The sequence below is a fragment of the Raphanus sativus genome, unplaced genomic scaffold, assembly GCF_000801105.2.
Source record: "Raphanus sativus cultivar WK10039 unplaced genomic scaffold, ASM80110v3 Scaffold1941, whole genome shotgun sequence".
Taxonomy (NCBI): Eukaryota; Viridiplantae; Streptophyta; class Magnoliopsida; order Brassicales; family Brassicaceae; genus Raphanus; species Raphanus sativus.
The window spans coordinates 612-18326 of record NW_026617250.1 but is presented as its reverse complement, the minus strand read 5'-3'; the positions used below and the strand labels follow the sequence as shown (position 1 = coordinate 18326).

The 17715-nt window shown below is 41.3% G+C and overlaps 4 protein-coding genes across 4 annotated transcripts; 2 read left to right on the top strand and 2 right to left on the bottom strand.

The window, feature by feature from the left end:
* Positions 1-1265: 1265 nt before the first annotated feature.
* On the bottom strand, positions 1266-3109 carry LOC108807425 (probable E3 ubiquitin-protein ligase ARI13). Its single transcript, XM_056999612.1, has 2 exons — positions 2359-3109; positions 1266-1988 (listed from the first exon to the last, which is right to left on the bottom strand). Exons 1-2 carry the CDS (start codon positions 3030-3032, stop codon positions 1307-1309), a joined length of 1356 nt encoding a protein of 451 aa, XP_056855592.1. The 5' UTR covers positions 3033-3109; the 3' UTR covers positions 1266-1306.
* Positions 3110-3715: 606 nt separating this feature from the next.
* On the top strand, positions 3716-7506 carry LOC130505009 (diacylglycerol kinase 2-like). Its single transcript, XM_056999611.1, has 8 exons — positions 3716-3876; positions 4194-5363; positions 5517-5892; positions 5970-6046; positions 6208-6327; positions 6629-6793; positions 6914-7051; positions 7155-7506. The coding sequence occupies exons 2-8, from the start codon at positions 4248-4250 to the stop codon at positions 7302-7304; spliced, it is 2142 nt and encodes a 713-aa protein (XP_056855591.1). The 5' UTR covers positions 3716-3876; positions 4194-4247; the 3' UTR covers positions 7305-7506.
* Positions 7507-12614: 5108 nt separating this feature from the next.
* LOC108811809 (uncharacterized) lies at positions 12615-16017 on the top strand. The gene is made up of 4 exons (XM_018583902.2): positions 12615-13559; positions 14389-15406; positions 15598-15672; positions 15762-16017. The coding sequence occupies exons 2-4, from the start codon at positions 14615-14617 to the stop codon at positions 15876-15878; spliced, it is 984 nt and encodes a 327-aa protein (XP_018439404.1). The 5' UTR covers positions 12615-13559; positions 14389-14614; the 3' UTR covers positions 15879-16017.
* LOC108811810 (NAC domain-containing protein 102) lies at positions 15642-17129 on the bottom strand. Its single transcript, XM_018583904.2, has 3 exons — positions 16944-17129; positions 16582-16862; positions 15642-16469 (listed from the first exon to the last, which is right to left on the bottom strand). The coding sequence occupies exons 1-3, from the start codon at positions 17101-17103 to the stop codon at positions 16110-16112; spliced, it is 801 nt and encodes a 266-aa protein (XP_018439406.2). The 5' UTR covers positions 17104-17129; the 3' UTR covers positions 15642-16109.
* Between the last annotated feature and the right edge of the window lie 586 nt (positions 17130-17715).

Here is a 17715-nt window from a genome sequence, read left to right as displayed (position 1 = left end):
CCAAGTAGAAGCTGGGCGGCTAGGTGGTTAAGAATCGGTATGTCAATCACTCTCTCTCTCTCTTTAACTATCCTACTTTCCTTTTCTGAGCTCAGCAACGTTCTAGTTTCTTCTTTCCATCATAAGTGTTTGTGCTGTTCCACATTATCCTCTGATAGATCAGTGACCAAATAAAATCTTACAATAAAAGATGACACACTGGAGCTATCTGATTCCCTCTTCCTAGAATAAATGTGACTCAGATCTGAAGATTTTCAAGAGACTTTAGTAGCTTCTTTATATCTTTTATTTCTTGTGCTCTAATTGTTGTGAATATTTGCTAAATTGACAGGGAAGTTTGCTCCTGGTTGCTACACTCTCGCTGTCTCCGAGCCACTACACAGAGGAAATGCAGGTAACACATATATATATATTATCACTTCATGGTTTTGAAATTAGACTCTTCAACTATAACACTCTTATCTCTAACTTTGTCTTTGTGGTTTTGCTGCACAGCACATATGCCAAGAAGAGCGTGTACAATACGTTCCTCCGAAACGCATGTAAAAGCAAATACATCAAGACATAGAACGCAAGTAGTACTCTTTCTTATGTAGCTTCTGTTAACAATACCAGGTGCTTATATGTGTCTCATGTTGACAGTTTCCAAGATGTCGTTGCTTCTTTGAGTAACTTAGGTTCCATCTATGTAGGTCGTTATGTAAACTTTGAACTTCCCAGACAAATGCTCTCTGAGAGAAAAACGTTTGTTAGGAAAAGTGTAAACATCAGTACGAAAAGCCAACTCTAAGCTTCTTGGAATTATAAAACGTTTGTCACTTACGGTGTAAGAACACACAAGCTTGATTTGTTAGTAGATCATTTGATATGCATAACATATACCTAGCTGTTTTTTTTTTCTCTATATATGAATTGGTTATTGCTGGTCTGATAATGTCATAATGATGATGATGATTTGAAACAGTTGTCCAAATGGCCCTTGGTCTACAGGTAAAAAATACAACTTGCATTACAGAAGATAAACTTAGAAAGTAGTTGTATTGAAATAGGTGGGACGCACGATGGTAAACACAACATTTATTTGTGTAATAGATCATAAGAGACCATAACATATAGTTAGTTGTGTATTGTACTTAAAAAAATGATTATCGTGGCATTACAATTTTGCTCTGTTTTAGATTCAATGATGCAAAACCACTTTTATTAACGTCAAGGTGCTGTTAAGTCAAAACAAAGTAACAGGAATAAATAAAAAAAAAAAAAAAAAACTTCAAAGCAAATCATTTGTTTTCCTCTTAAAGAAAACTTAGTCAAGAGATAAATCTCTCAGCTTCTTCTCAACAGGAGTGGCTTTAGCACAGCACATCTTACACGTCATATCAAGCCAAGTGTTCCCACAGGTGCAGCGATCACACAGCCAGTAAGGACCACCGAAGTTGTCATAAGACTTCACCTTCACGTCATCTATACCACCTTGCAACGTCTTGGTGAAGTGAAAGAAGTAGTTACCAATGTTGCTCGTCGCGTTGCAAACTTTACCCCTGGAGATAACGGTTTCTTCATAAGTAGTCGCAGAGAAGGCTTTCACTGCCTCCTCCTTCAAAGTCTCCGAGTAGCTCTGCACGAGCGTGTTCGCACAGTCTTGCAGGAACCGCAAGTACTCCCTCTTGGAAGCCTGGTACTCGTTGTGGATGTGGTCGTACGCACAGCTCCACTTGAGGAACTGTCTGCACTGAACAATCAGCATCAAGCCTTCTCTAATGATCCTAATGTACTCTTGGCTAGTGAATTGGGATTCATCGAAAGATTCTAGCTCCGACTTAGCTTCCACCAGTGCAATCTCACTCGCCTCCCATCGTTCCACACAAGTAACAACCGCTGCTGGTCCGTTCACGAGTGGTGGTAAATAGGGTACAACACAGTCTGCATTGGCTCCTTGCGTTCTATGGGACTCCGCTGGCTGCATACACTCCCAACAGAAACGACCACTAAAACAGACGAGCAAACACAAGTTAGTTTACAATTATTAACACTTCAAATCGGTCATGACAGCGCCTAAACGCCCGACTAGAAGCTAAGCAAAACGTTAAAAAAAAAACAGTCTAGGCACTAATCGTCTATAAAAGATTAATTAGAGTCTAACTATTTATTGAACATTGTAAACACTTAGAGAAACATGATAATCTAAGATCTGTTTTTTTAAAAAAAAAAAAAAGCAAGACGTTTAAGTGCAGCATAGGCACTAATCCTCTATAAAATATTTAATTACCATATCTAACAATGTCTTGAGCATTGTTAACACTTAATTAGAGAAACATGACAATCTAAGATCTGTTTTTTCTTTTTCTTTTTACCAACCTGCAGTAGAGACAACCCACAAACCGAAAAGCTCGTGAATGAGTACTAATCTCTATAGAAGTTTGGCAATGAGGGCAACGCTTGGTGTTGCTTTCGATCCAAGAAAGCGTCAGTGACTTTCGTGACAGCTCTGATAACTTCTCTAAGTCTCTCAACCAATCAGAAGCGATGTTGCAGGTCACAGGCCTGTGTGACTCAAGGCTGCATCTCCCACAGAAGGTATGACCACAGAGACACACGACGTTTAGACCATACTCTTCAACGTCAGTGTCTCGGTGAAACTCGATGAAGTAACTGCAACCCGGAGAAGGACACTGTTTGATCACCGAACACTTGTTTTCTTCTAGGTAAGACCTGAGAACGTACTCCTCGTACATGTCTTTTGCCTCCAACGTTAACCTAGCTAGGTTTTTCTGCACGGAGAAGAAGGTGTCACCATAGTTTGACTCGGTCACAGCTGGCGAAAACCCTAATCCCATCAAAAATTTCTCCTTGTTTTCGCTCAGACGCTCTGAGACGTGCTGCGAGTCCCACTGGAGTTTCGTGAGGAGTACGGTTGCATCAGCTTTCGAGAGCAGGAAGATCTCAGAGAGATCATCGATTTGTTTGTTCATCTTCTCCTTGAGATCATCTTTAGTGAGAACAGAGTAATCCCTCTGTAGATCGTGCTCCATGTTTGATTTTTCTTAGGAAAGAACGAGTCAACAGATTAAACCTAATAAAGGCAGATAGAGACGTGTATAATGGGGCATAAAAGGTAAAGGCTTATCAGAATCTATCAACTTTTATAGTGTTTCACTGTTTCCGTCTTGAAAAAGGAAACTAAGCCCATTGGGCCTTAATCTTAGTTTGATTTTTTCCTTTTTCGGTTGGGAAAAAGGTTTAGACGTTTAGTAATCCAACATTATTCTATTCCTTTGATTATTGATTTTTTTTTTTTGAGCAACATTTGATTATTGATTACTAATTTCATTTTAATAAGGAAATACATAAAACAATTAAACCATTGGACTTGACCCCAAAAAAATTAAACTATTGGACTTGGAATTTTAGCAAAAATAAACTATTGGATTTGGAATTCGATGGTCAGAATATAAAATTTGTTTTAGTTTGACAAAATCTATGGCATGTGACGAATTATCATAGAGAAGTCAAAAACAAGTAATCGGAGAGCTGTGATTGGTTCCTTTTCCATGCAAGTGACGTTGCCAAGAGATTTAAGCTAGGGGTATAATAGTAAAATCAACAGAACCCTAACAAGAAGCCAACGCCGACGAACCCGTGGCTCGCACGTCGTGCCGCACGAGAGAGAGGCGCGTTTGTAGCGCGTATTTAGTCCTCCTCAGTCCCGCCTTTTGCTTTTCACCCTCCGTTATAAAAACTCTCTCTCTCTCTCTTTCTCTAAGAAAATTTCGATTGGTGCTCCGAGAATCTAGGGTTCTGATTCCGCCTCGCCGTCGTCCTCCGTCGTCCTCCGTCGTGAGTTCCGATTTGGTTCGCTGATATTGACTTCATCCGGTACGGATTTTTAAATTGAACTAACCGGTTATGATTCGCGTCAGATCTGGAGTTTTAGACTTAAGCTTTTTTTTTGATCTCCTCGTAGATTAGATCGGTTCTCGATTTACATGACTGCCTGTAATTGCTTGATCTCGTTTAGGTTTGATGCTCTGAGACGATTCGTGGCTTAGATTATTCATTGTGGAATCGAAACAGTGTTAGAGATTGGCGTAATTTCGAATTTTAATCAACTCACTGTTCATGATTTAGCTTATTGAGAATCTGTGATTGTTCTTGTGTATTGATTCTCTTTGGTTTTGTGATTTTTCTGGCAGATACTTTCTACTGGTGCTATTTAGTTATATAGGGAACGATGTATTGAGTTTGAAATGATGGAAGTGGGGTTCTCTCTTATTCACTGGTTGATCAGTTCGGGTGCTGATAGTCCGTTTGTTTTCGGATGGCTTGTAACTGGATCATTTGGGCTTCTGGCTGTTGTCTACACGTTTCTCAAATGGCAGAACAAAGCTTCTTTGAATTGGGTTAAAGCTGCTGCTAGAGAGAAGAAGAAGGTGTGGAAAAGGCTGAGAGTTCCGCTTTCTCATCATCAGTGGACTGACGATTACGGTTGTTGTGGGCCGCAGCCATCCACATGCTGCGTTTGTTTGTATTCTCTTGTACCAGGCCAGAATGTTTCTAACAAGGCAGCTCTGAGTATCCCTGTCCACAGATGTTCTGTGTGTGGTGTGGCAGCTCACTTTTACTGCTCGGGCTCCGCGGCTAAAGACTGCAAATGTGTTGCGCAGGCCGGATCTGACCATGTCCGGCATCACTGGTCTGAGAGATGGGTTAACGTGGATGATAATGCAGACATGTCTGCGTTTTGCTTCTATTGTGATGAGCCGTGCGGGATTCCTTTCATTGAAGCTTCTCCGATGTGGCACTGTCTCTGGTGCCAGCGCCTCGTACATGTCAAATGTCATATAATTATGTCCAAGGAATCTGGTGACGATTGTGATCTTGGCTCTCTCAGAAGGGTAATCCTCTCTCCAGATAATGTAAAAGTCAGTGGAGAAAGTGGTGTGGATGGAGTACTGAGTACTATTACAAACGAGTTGGCATCTATACGAGGGCAGGTGAGGAGAAAGCGTCATAGGGGTAAAAATGGGAATGTCCAGATTATTAGCGGTAAGCTTTTGGAGGATTCAGCCAACAGTCCTGTGAAAAGCGTAGTTAATGGGCTTGTAGTGAAGAAACTACGCAGGGACAGGAGCATTGATTGCTTAAAGAAGGTCTCGGACATGCCTAGTGGCAAGGGAATGCAAAATGGTATGGGGGTACCCAAACGAAGTAAAAATGCTCCTTTAAATTTTCTGAAGAAGTATAGCTTGGTTGATTTACCCCCGGATGCAAGACCGCTTTTGGTCTTTATTAATGCCAAGAGCGGAGGTCAACTCGGCCCCTTTCTTCATAGGAGACTTAATATGCTATTAAATCCAGTACAGGTAACATATGAGCTCCAGCTTGAAATATGAAATTCATACTGTCTTCTAATTTTATTTTATTGGTATTTAATGTTGTTCAGAATTTTTTGCTCTTTAATATCAAGTATGGTGGGTATGATATCACTAAGTGATAATCTTCTTGCTGTATTATAGGTTTTTGAACTTGGCTCTTGTCAAGGGCCAGATGCTGGTCTAGACCTATTTAGCAAAGTGAAGTACTTTAGAGTTTTGGTCTGTGGGGGAGATGGAACAGTAGCGTGGGTGCTTGATGCCATTGAGAAGCGCAATTTCGAATCCCCTCCACCTGTCGCTATTCTCCCGTTAGGCACAGGAAATGATTTATCTAGAGTGTTGCAGTGGGGAAGAGGTGTTTCAGTAGTTGACGGACAAGGAAGTCTAAGAACGTTTTTGCAAGACATTGATCATGCTGCAGTTACAATGTTGGATCGCTGGAGTGTAAAGATTTTAGAAGAGAAAACAGAAAATTTTCCAGCAAAAGAAGGCCATAAGTTTATGATGAATTACCTAGGTACATTAATGAATCATTTATTGTTTTTGGCTTTTGTCTTGGATCATCAACATATAGATAACGTTTGCTTTGTTTAGGTATTGGCTGCGATGCGAAAGTTGCCTATGAATTTCACATGATGCGGCAAGTAAATCCAGAAAAGTTTAGCAGTCAGGTACTCCTGTTGTGTTCATCTTACCTGAACTTGATATACTGAGCACCAGTATGTGGATGATGCTACGTTCAATATTGTCTTTGGTATTGTAGGCATTTGTAGCTTAACCCATCAATAATCCTATTTAAACTAAACAAACAGGTGATATATTTGTTGTGCAGTTTGTAAATAAATTACGATATGCTAAAGAAGGTGCGAGGGATATCATGGATCGAGCATGTGCCGATTTACCATGGCAAGTTTGGCTTGAAGTTGATGGAAAAGACATTGAGATTCCCAAGGTATTGTACTTTAACGAAATTACTCCTTCTTTCCCCCGTTTTGTGTGGTGTGTGTGTGTCTGTGTGCTTAAATGGTTTTTTCCATGTCTCTTTTCTCAATGTTGTACCTTTTTGTTCTGTGCTACTAGTGAAACCACTACTCGTTAAACATATATCGTGTAAAATTTGAACATGGAAGAGCTTAAAATGGCTTTGTAAAAACCATAGCTGACACTGGATTTGATTTTCTAAGAGGCTAACATAACATCGTTGTTGTTGTTGCATCAAGGAACTGAGGTCTCTAATTTTGTTTTATCTTCAGGATTCAGAGGGTCTTATAGTACTTAACATTGGAAGCTATATGGGGGGAGTAGATCTTTGGCAAAATGATTATGAACATGATGACAATTATAGCATTCAGTCTATGCACGACAAGACTCTCGAGGTCGTATGTGTCCGTGGAGCGTGGCACCTTGGGAAACTACAGGTCTGATATCTTCTCAGATTGCTCTTTACATTCTTTCTACCTGATAGGAACTTTTAGCAGTATTCCTCATTCAGTGGGAGGCTAAAAGATTTATATGTGACGGGTGAATCTCTCTTTCAGGTCGGTCTTTCGCAGGCTAGGAGGTTAGCACAGGGGAACGTAGTAAGAATACATGTCTCTAGTCCTTTCCCTGTTCAAATAGATGGAGAACCGTTTATTCAACAACCTGGTAGCTTGGAGATAACTCACCATGGGCAGGTACATCATCATATTCTCACTCTCGTCTATCATATGACTAAATCTTAAGGCTACAAAACCGTATCATGTAATGATGAAGTAAAGGGTGGATTTTGTGTTGCAGGTGTTTATGTTAAGAAGAGCATCAGATGAACCTAGAGGCCATGCGGCAGCCATAATGAACGAAGTGTTACTGGATGCAGAATGCAAAGGAGTCATAAACGCAGCTCAAAAGAAAGAACTTCTTCAACAAATGGCTCTCAATCTCTCCTAGAAGAAGAAGAAGTACAAATTTTGCTAACAAATGTCTTTACCCAACTAGAAAAAAGACCGGGTACGAGATTTTTGCCTTGTTTTAATTTTATTTTCCTCTGGTGTTTGTGAAGAGTGTCATTGTATAGTGTGTGCTCATACTAAAGTCACTACTGAGATTGGCGTCGGAAAAGTGTTAACTAGATGAGAGAAAACTTTGATCATATGCATACAGACTCTGGTCGTCTTTTTTTGGTTACTATACAAAAGCCATGCAGAAGAAAAGAAATGCTTAATTTGCACTCACATCAGCTTCTTTAAAAAGAAAAAAAAACTTGTATCAGCTCCATTCGTATCTTGTCGTATAAGATTCAGTTACGTGTATTGTCCTTCAGAATGGATAGAGTATGAGAGGTGTTTGTTAGGTCAGCACCCAAAGCAAGGACCAGCCTGGCTTGGCTTGGCTTGTCCGTCCATTCAATGTTTGTTACAAGTGGAGAACTAAAACAGCACTTCAATATTTTTTTTAACAGATTCTTCCTCTGTCGGACGTGAATCAAATGAAATGGTAGAATTGGAGATTACACCACCTTAATATTTTGAAAAGTATTAACTTTAGAACAAAATTGAAGTTTATGATAACATTTCACGTAATATGGATTTAGCTCGTATTTATTTTTATATTGTTCGCAGCTTATTTCTAGCTTCTTAATGATTTATCATGCTATATTTATGATTATTCTCTTTTTAATTTTTGGTCGACTCTGGATAAATAAGCTCATTTCCATCCACCCTGTGACCAGAATAAATATTTTCGGAAAAGAACATAATATTTTCAATTTTTATAGCAAAAAAAACACTCTAGAAAAAGTTATAGCCAAAAAGAGACATCATTTTATTTTATATTTATCCAGATAATGCTTTGTATATATTGAGATTTTTGTCTCTAATTATGTACACTTACCATAAAGAATTTTTTTTTTTTTTTGAACTGAATTTTGCATATAAATTAAAAGAGAAAAAGTAGCAAAAGCAGCCAGAAGCCCACTTTAATACAACCCATCCAGAAACTCATTAGAACCTAATTGCCCTTAATAATGAAAGCCCAAAAGGAAAAAAGAAAAAAGAAAAAAGAAAAAAGAAAGAAGCCCAAGCCTCCTTAGTCTAGCAAATGAAAAGAGACGAGAACAAAAGAGGAAAATGAAAAACGAGAAAACCCTAAGCAGAGAAGAAGAAAAAAGGAAATAAAACAGAGGGGGGGGGGGTGATCACGATGGGAACAAGGTGAACCATAGTTGACTCAGATCACTGGCGAGAGCGCTGCGGTGTGGTCGAAGGGATGAGATGCGGTTTCTGATGATGATGGCTATCCGCTTGATGATCCGATCCTGAGAGTGATAAATTCGGCGATGGAGGCGATTGTTGCGTTCCCACCAGAGTTCGTAGATCGTAGCTTGCCAAGCGAGGGTGGAGAGGTAAATCTTCTGCTTGTTCCCGGTCTGAGACAGGAGAGAGTGAGTTGTGTCTTCCCAAGAAGAAGACTGTGGAGTAAGGCCGAGACCTGCAGCAAAATGAGACCAGACAGCTGAAGAGTAGGAGCAAGAGAGAAATAGATGGTTCCTTGATTCGCTTTCTCTATTACAGAGGAGGCACATCGAGTCTGTTTGAAGACCCCAAGACAGCAGCCGATCTCTAGTAGGACTTCGGTTCAGCAACATTAACCAGGCTAGCGTCATATGCTTAGGGACCCCATTCTTGATCCAGATCAGAGAGTACCATGGCACGTTGGGGAGTGGTTCAAGCAGAGAGCGGTATACTTGAGCACTTGAGAATGATTTTTGCGCTTTGCCATTGACGAGCCACAGGGGAGAGCTTGGAGAGTCAGAAAGGGAGATCGTTGTGAGATGGATGAGTAGTTCTTCAATTTCCGGAGATCTCGCAGACTGGATTCTCCATCCATCGTCTCTCCAAACATCTATCACCATGGCGCTAAGCGGGACACCGGTGAGACGAGGCCCATTGTTACCCACAAAAGCAATGAGCTTTCCAAACTTAGTCCAGGGATCGCTCCAAAAGCTAATGCCTTCACCATCTCCCGGGACAATCCGGAACCATTGCAAGACTGTATCTCTCTCAAGCAGAATCTGTTTAAACAACCAGGTATGGCTTTGTCTCGGTTTCATTTGCCAAAAGCTTTCATCTTTGATAACATTGTCTTTCATCCATGATGCCCAAATAGATTCCGACCGAAAGAGGAGCAGCCAGAGAAGTTTGATGGTGCAAGTCCTATTCCATAGTTCCAGGTTACGGAGACCGAGTCCACCTTGCTGCTTTGGATGCGTGACCTTCTCCCATGCGACCCGAGCGACGTATTTTCCTTCAAGAGTGCCTTTCCAAAGGAAGGCATTGCACATTTTGTCGATGGCATGGATGCATTCTTTCGGTAAGACAAACGCCCCACACCAGAAGTTAGATATTCCTGCAATAACTGTCGAGATAAGAACTTGCCTTCCGGCAAAAGAAAGATATTTTGATGTCCAAGCATTTATCTTATTTCTTATTTGTTGCAGCATAGGTTCGCAGTTGGCCATTGAGAGCTTCCTGGAATTGAGGGGTAGGCCAAGGTAACGGACGGGCAGGGAGCCTAGAGAAAAGCCAGTCGCTTGAGTGATCGAGGCTGCTTCTTCTTCCGAGAGGCCGCTTGTGAAAACGCTTGATTTCTGTACACTGATGGCGAGGCCAGAGAAAGCTTCAAAGTTCTGAAGGACCTGGATGACTCCTTGCACCGAGGACAGCGAGCCATCAGTGAAGATGAGCAAATCGTCGGCAAAGCACAGGTGGGTAAGCTTCGAGTCTTGACAGTTCGGGTGATAGCCTATTAACCCTGTTTCAGCCGCTTCGTTTAATCTTTGAGAAAGAGTGTTCATGACTATCCCAAACAGGTACGGGGAAAGAGGGTCACCCTGCCGGAGTCCTCTTGTACCATCGAAGTAACCGTGAAGCCTGCCGTTAATACCCACCGAGTAGGAGGGTGAGGAGTAGCAAGAAGAGAGCCATTGGATATAGTCGTTGGGTAGATTCAGCGACTGCAGGCACGCGAGCAGATAGTCCCATCTTACTGAATCGAATGCTTTGGCAATGTCAATCTTCAAAGTAAGTTTCTTTTGTCCTCTAGATAGGTGATAGCCTGAGACAATTTCTGAAGCAAGTAGGCAGTTCTCTGTTAGTAGGCGGCCCTGAATGAAAGCTGTTTGGTTAGGAAGGATGATAGAGGGGAGTAGGGGTTTAAGGCGGGCTACAAGTAATTTAGAGATCACTTTGTAGAGGGTATTACAGCAGGAGATTGGTCTGTAGTCTTTAATGATGGAGGCTCCGGGGAATTTAGGTAAAAGGGTGAGGATAGTGGCGTTTGTGGTTTTAGGTAGGTAAGAGGTTTGAAAGAAAAGGGTGATGGCTTTTATAATTTCCGGTCCAATGAGGCTCCATGTTGCTTTGTAAAAACCTGAAGTATACCCGTCAGGACCAGGACTCTTATTTGGGTTCAATCGAAACATGACCTTGGTAATTTCTTCTGGTGTAGGGATTTTGGAGAGCAGAGCAGCTTGGGCTAGCGAGCAAGAGAAACGATCAGACCGAATCATATTCGCTACTTGGAGTATCATCGCCATTGTTGTGTTAGGAGTTTCAGGTCCAAGGATGCTGCAGAAGTGATTGACAGCAAGAGTACCTATAGCTTCAGGTGTGGTGGCTTCGATTCCCAAAGCACTTATCATTATAGTGATAGAGTTATAGGCTTTCCTTGCTTTGGCTACTTTGTGAAAGTAGCTAGTGTTTAAGTCGCCACATTGCAGCCAGTGGATTCGAGATAGTTGTTTGAAGTATTCCTCCTCTACCCGTTTTAGCAGGTGAAGCTTAGCCGAGATTTCTTTTTCTGCTGTGAAGTTCAAAGAGTTTGGTTGCTGGAGAGAAAGTACCTGCGCATCATTCAACAAACGGTTAGTCTCACTCACTCTTTTCTGTATATCTGAAAAAATTTCTTTGTTGAGCTTCTTGAGCTCTCTCTTTAACTCTTTTAGCTTAACACTCAGAGACTGAAGAGAGTGAATCTCGTTTTCTATGCAAATCCAGGTATCAGCAACTAGGGATAGGAAGTCAGGGTGGAGGGTTAGGTAGTTGAAAAATTTGAAGGGCTTTGATCCAGCAAGGGGGAGCGGGGCGTCAAGGGTAATATGGCAGGGGGAGTGGTCTGAGATGTCTGGAGCAAGGAAGTTAGCAATGCTACGGGGGAATGAGTCAAGCCATGCTTCATTTATCAATGCCCTATCCAGTTTCTTGGCAATTGGATCTTCAGGACGCTTGTTGGTCCATGTAAATAGTTCGCCATGGTAACGAAGGTCTCTGATTTCAAGTTGGCTAAGGCAAGTATTAAACGCCGCCATAGGAGGAGAGATGACAGAGAAGGTAGGGTCAGAGTGCTCATCAGGATGGGTAATCTCATTGAAATCCCCTCCCACTAGCCAGGGCTGATCTTCAAGAGCCAGCGAAGATTGAATCTGAAGAAGCTCGACCCAGAGTTCATTCCTCTCCTCAGCAGTATTGGCAGCGTAGACAGCGGTGAAATAGAAGGTAACAGCGGCTAAAGATTCCACTCGACAGGTCATAGATTGGCGGGATTGATGAAGTATCACAACGTTAAGGTGCGGTTTCCAGATGATGATGATACGACCATCATGATCCGATTGGTGATTGGAAGCAAAGGACCAGTTTGGACAAAGGGAGTTCAAAACAGCGGGCAAGTTTGATTCTTTAATATGGGTTTCTAAAAGGGTACCTAGACTAGAATGATGAGAATAAAGCCACCTCCGAAAATTAGAATGTTTATCAGGTTCGTTAATGCCTCTGACATTCCACAAAAATAGGTTTTCTGACATAAAAATATTTAATGGGTTGGTTTCACTCCTACAGGAAGGAGCGATCCCTCGGTGGGGAGAGTATTAGGAGCAAGGGGAGGGTTTAGAGAAGGGGAGGGAGGCGGGTCCAAATCTAAAGGGGCAAAAGGGTTAGCGGAAAGAAGGAAACGTGATTCAGGGAAGGGAAGAGGAGGAGGGGTTTTTCTGGAGGGGATGGGTTTTATAGGCTTTGGATGATGGATAGCAGGTAAAGCAACTAAATGAGAAATTTGCTTAGGCTGCAGCAAGAGGGGATCATGGTTGAAAGAAACAGAGAGGCTAGGGGAGGGTGGGGATGAAGGCAGGGATGGTTCAGGGAGGTGAGGGCGGGGAGAGGAAGGAGGGGAGATAATAGAGCCATCGGGATCAAGACAGAGAGAGGTAGAAGCCATGGGGTCTATTGATTCTGTAGGCACTACTACAGTAGCTTGAGTCAAGGCTGAAGAGTCCGAAGGAGACTGAGAAACGGGGATTATAGGAGGGATAGGAGTCTCCATTGCAGGTGCAGAAGAAGAAGGAGCGGCGTTTTTCGTGGAATCAGTAGTTTGCTTTCGTCTCCATACACCTGAAGGGCAGTGAGTTTGAAGATGTCCTAAGTCACCACAGCAGGTACAGATGGGGGGGACCCAAGGGTATTCAATGGATACAGTGACCACATCTCCATTTTCCCTTTCCAGCTCACCGAATTTAGGTAGGGGTTTAGTGACATCCACTCTGCACTTTACCATAAAGAATTTCAACGCCTTTTTTGCCAAAAAGAAAACAATCAATGCATGGATTTTCAAATACAAAAATAGTAGGTTTTTCTAATTCTGCTAGATTATACGGATATTTTAGTCAACATATTATTAAATTTTTCGAAAAGAAAATAAATATTTTGACTAGAAAGATTGCATTATCTATTCAAAGTATTTGGAAAAAACTAAAATAAAACGGTTATTAAATATGAAGTCAAGATTTTTTTCAAAAATTAGAAAATAATATTTCAATCCAAAAATTTATAAATCATTTAATACTTATCATCATCGTTTTGTTTGCGAAATATGGACAGTTTTGTTTTCTCGAGTAAACGTTATATAAAGTGAAAAGAAACAAAATAAAAAGAATCTTAAAAGAAAAAAACCACTCAGCTCTCCGCACCATGTATAGTGGGAAGAACTCTTTTTCGAATCTGAACGTCTTTTAAGCTCAAAAAAGACGAGCATTCCCCAGAAAGACATCCTGTCACCTAATCCCCGGAACTCGAGGAAGAGGAAAGAACCCAGATATGAACAAAGATTTGGTTTTCTAAAGGTTCCAACTTTTTTTCTTGCCCAGATTTAACAGAGGTTTGCTCACTCAAAACCCCCTATAGATTCATATTTTTTTTGTTTTCCTCGCCAAGTTTATTGAATCTGCTCAGATTTGCATGTGGTTGATCTCTCATTTTGCATATAGTTTTAGATCTTGATGTATGTCTCTTCTGTTTTAGTCGGTGGCCCATGAGTCCACGAGAGAACGAAACTGCTGTTTCTTTGTCTTTTTTTCATTAGGTGTCTCTCCATTAAATTCAGTGGTGGAGATTTGGTAGTGAGCTTAAAAATATTTAACTTAATGACTGCTTAAAAATAAAATAAAAGTAATGGATGATGATGCTTCATGCTCTGCTTTCAATTAAACTGGTTGGAGTAATAGTTGCTTAATCTGGTTCTGTTAAAAACAAAATAAATAATCAATGGCTGCTTTAATCTGCTTCTGTGTATATATTATATTTTGTTTATTTTACTTGTTAGTGGTTTCTTTCGTTTGGATTTGCTGCTGCTGTAACTATCCTGCTCAGTTACAACCTGCAGAAACAAAATTTATAATGGTTTCAGACATCAGTTATTATTGTTGTCATGCCTTTTGGTCACTTTCCTTTTGTTTTGAATTGATCTCAGCATCTCGCCATGTTTTTGGCTCTTCTAGTATCTGAAAGGTTGGGTGCATAAACTGAGTATAAATATTCTCACTCAAGTTTATCATATTCTCACTTTAAGCATGATACCTTGATCACTAATGATTGTTCCTTTTTGAATGTAAGATTGTTTGTACTCACCTTTTCTTGTCTTTGTTAAAAGTGGATATGTGCTTGTTTCATTTTATGTTTGTGACATCTTTTTAATGTTTTCACTGCAGGAGCGCGTTTTTGAAAGAACGCAACATACGCAATCTCTCTCTTACTTGTTGTCTTGCAGAGTGTTTCTCTTTCAGTGTGATTCCAAACTACAGTAAAGTTATTTTTAGTTCTATTGGATCTTGAGTTGTTTTGTTCAAATAAAGGTCTTATCAATGTCTGTAAAGTAGATATTCCTAGGAATTAAACATCTACGTGAACCTTTTGTGGTCTTGTGATCCTGTCTTGATGGGTAAAGAGAATCAGTTGGAGACAGCAAACTGTGGAGTCAATGATCACGATTCTCCACCGATCAAGAACGAGGAACTAGCTGCCGTGGCGCGTTACAGTACAGACAGTGACTCAGGGTTACCGACTTGTCGTGTATGCCATTCTGCAGAATCCGACAAACGAGGAGATACTGCCTTAGGGTTCTTGGGGATCACTGCTACAGTTCTTAAAACCGAAACAGTTGATGATGATGATGATGATGCTGCTGAGCAGAAGAGTTCCATTGATGATGATATCGAAATGGGAATGGTGCAGCACCAGGATCCATTGATTGAGCTTGGATGTTCTTGCAAGAACGAGCTTGCTTTGGTACACTACGCTTGCGCGCTCAAATGGTTTCTCAACCACGGATCAACCGTGTGTGAAATCTGCGGGATTGCTGCTGAGAATATAAAAACAGCTGACTTCAACAAAGTGGTCATTGCCTTGAGAGATCACACCGCCCTAAGAGCTGATGGTGGAGGAGATCTAAACTCTGTCTTACCTACAGATGAAGCTGCTACCGTTCGAAGGCAAAGACTAGGTGAGATATCTTCATGGTTTGGCCCCCATGCCCTGAATAACAACAGCAGTAGCTCTGCTGCAGCTTCTCAGGCTATGCCTGAGCAACCTTTAGGTGCTGTGAACTTTGGTGTCTTGCCTATGGAGAACCGTGCGACTAAATGGGCTGTGGAAGGTACTGGGATTCTACTTGCTACCGGTTTGCTTACTGTTACTTTGGTCTGGATCATTGCTCCTCGTGTTGGAAAGGTATGTCATCAATCAAACCGTGTATCTAAGTTATTACTTCCTCCCCCCTGCTCCGTTTCGTATTAACTGTCATTCTAGAGTAAAACTGTAACAAAATAAATGTCATTTTAGTCTTAATTTGCATGGAAAACCAATATCTAATTTGAAACAATATAAGATTAGTTTGTTCATTAATGGTTCTTTTGATTCAGGAGACTGCTAGGAGTGGACTTCATATCCTTCTTGGTGGTCTATGTGCTTTAATAATAGTCATCTTCTTCAGATTTGTAAGTAAAAAAAAAATCATCTCAATTTTTACATATTTTTTCATTGGCTTTTTTTAGTAAATGCTAAAAAAAAAAAAACTTGAAAACAGGTTGTGCTCACAAGGATCAGGTATGGTCCTGCACGCTACTGGGCAATCTTATTCATCTTCTGGTTTCTTGTGTTTGGTATTTGGGCTTCTCGTTCCAGTTCTCACAATAACTCTTGAATCCATCTTCTTCATCATCTCTCTGCCCTCTCTTTCTCTCTCTCTGCTTATAAGTCTTTGTAAACCTTCTCTTGGAGATAAAAATGTACATTTTGTTTCATCAAAAGAAAAATAAACCCATACTGATGATTATGATGAATTACTTGTATGACCCATCTTGGTTTCCGGGTCAGGATCCGACACCGAGTTCTAAATACTCTGTGAAAGCTCCAGACTCTGCTCTTTACAGTTTTACCCCTGTGGAGCAAAACTCCAGTTCAAGAACGGTTTCTGCTCAGGCGGGTCCTCGAACATAGCGGCGAAGTCGGAGTGATACGGAAACTGAGGGACAAAAGCGTCATTTTGCAGCAAGGAGCCGAACACGGACGCGTCAAACGCTACGCCCTCAACAAGATCATCAACCCACTTGGACTCGCTTTGAACCTCGGATGAACACGTGACGTCCGGTGAAATCACGTGACTTGAGCATTTCGAATCCGACGTGGTCGTAGTAGTAGTCATCATCATCGCCGTCTCTTTCTCATCCGCCGGATAATACTTCTCCATCGTTCCTTTCTTATTGTAAATCCGACATAACACCCAATCATCAAGCTGCAAAAATTTCCCGACAAGATCCAAAGACGGTTAAAATCAGTTAATAAAGCGTGATATCACGGCCCATTTATAGTATAAGGCCCATTTAAAGCCCAATTACAGAACGTACTCTTAAGTTGTTCTTCTTTTTGGAAGAAGCAGAGCGGTCGACATTAGCGAGACGATACTCGTGCATGATCCAATTCGTCTTCACACCTTTAGGAGCTTTCCCCGCGTAGAAGACGAGCGCTTTCTTGATCCCTAACTTCTTCGGTTTACCGATTGGTTTATCAGCTCCCGTCGCTTTCCAATAACCGGTTCCCGCTGCCCGGTTCGGACGTGAACCGTTTGGGTATTTTCGGTCTCGGTGTGAGAAGAAGTACCATTCTTTCTCTCCGTACAAAGCCATGTCTGAAACAAAATACAAAAATTCGAATTTTTATTTAAAATCAATAAAAACTTAAATTGAACTAGAGCAGATCGTGTAATAACCTGGAAGCTCCCATGGATTGAACTTGTACAGATCGATCTCCGCGATCACCGGAACGCTGATCGGCTCCGACGCGCATCTCCGGCAGAGATAGAACTTGACTAGCTCTTCGTCCGTCGGGTGAAATCGGAATCCCGCCGGTAAATTTAGCTCCGCCTTCATTTTTTTTTTTTTTTAATCGGAGGAGAACAGACTGAGTCCATGGAGGTTTTATAGGAGAAGAGGTTCATGAACCACACGTGGGTCATTTGATTTCCCGACACGTGTGACGGAACCAACCGCTTTCTCTTCAACGTTGACCGCGCAGCCACACGTGGCGAGGAATAGTTGGGTAGAGAGAATGTGATGTCATTGCTTCCGTCACCCGCACGAACCTTTTATCAGCTGCTTCTCGGTGTATGCTTGTGCACGCTGTTCTCTGGTCAGTATACATTTTGTGGCTTGTGAGTGGACTGTGAAGAATACTACGGTGCGCTTTCACGCACCAGATGCATAGAATGTTACCTCATCGCCTATGTCACTGCGATGACGGCATCTTAGTTGCACGCCGGCTTATTTACGCAAGTCATAAAGCTGGAAGATGCGACAATCGACAGTTTCTTTGACTTACATTTCCACATTAAATCACACTTTACAGGAGCATCGAGTATTAGTATAAAGTTATTAATTTATAGTGGAAGAATGTTGTTTAGTATGTTACAAATGGATAATGGATTCTAATAGACTTTTAAGCAGAGAAACAATATTAAAACAATGCATAAAATCAAGTAGGAT

Excerpts from the sequence above, each read along its gene's own strand:
- LOC108807425 (XM_056999612.1), bottom strand. The coding sequence starts at position 3,032 with ATGGAGCACGATCTACAGAGGGATTACTCTGTTCTCACTAAAGATGAT. Across the intron at positions 1,989-2,358 it reads GTGGGTTGTCTCTACTGCAG|TGGTCGTTTCTGTTGGGAGT; the intron begins GTTGGTAAAAAG and ends CGTCTGTTTTAG.
- LOC130505009 (XM_056999611.1), top strand. The coding sequence starts at position 4,248 with ATGATGGAAGTGGGGTTCTCTCTTATTCACTGGTTGATCAGTTCGGGT. Across the intron at positions 6,047-6,207 it reads CAGAAAAGTTTAGCAGTCAG|TTTGTAAATAAATTACGATA; the intron begins GTACTCCTGTTG and ends TTTGTTGTGCAG. Across the intron at positions 6,328-6,628 it reads AAGACATTGAGATTCCCAAG|GATTCAGAGGGTCTTATAGT; the intron begins GTATTGTACTTT and ends TTTTATCTTCAG.
- LOC108811809 (XM_018583902.2), top strand. The coding sequence starts at position 14,615 with ATGGGTAAAGAGAATCAGTTGGAGACAGCAAACTGTGGAGTCAATGAT. Across the intron at positions 15,407-15,597 it reads TTGCTCCTCGTGTTGGAAAG|GAGACTGCTAGGAGTGGACT; the intron begins GTATGTCATCAA and ends CTTTTGATTCAG. Across the intron at positions 15,673-15,761 it reads TAGTCATCTTCTTCAGATTT|GTTGTGCTCACAAGGATCAG; the intron begins GTAAGTAAAAAA and ends ACTTGAAAACAG.
- LOC108811810 (XM_018583904.2), bottom strand. The coding sequence starts at position 17,103 with ATGAAGGCGGAGCTAAATTTACCGGCGGGATTCCGATTTCACCCGACG. Across the intron at positions 16,863-16,943 it reads CAATCCATGGGAGCTTCCAG|ACATGGCTTTGTACGGAGAG; the intron begins GTTATTACACGA and ends ATTTTGTTTCAG. Across the intron at positions 16,470-16,581 it reads AAAAGAAGAACAACTTAAGA|CTTGATGATTGGGTGTTATG; the intron begins GTACGTTCTGTA and ends AAATTTTTGCAG.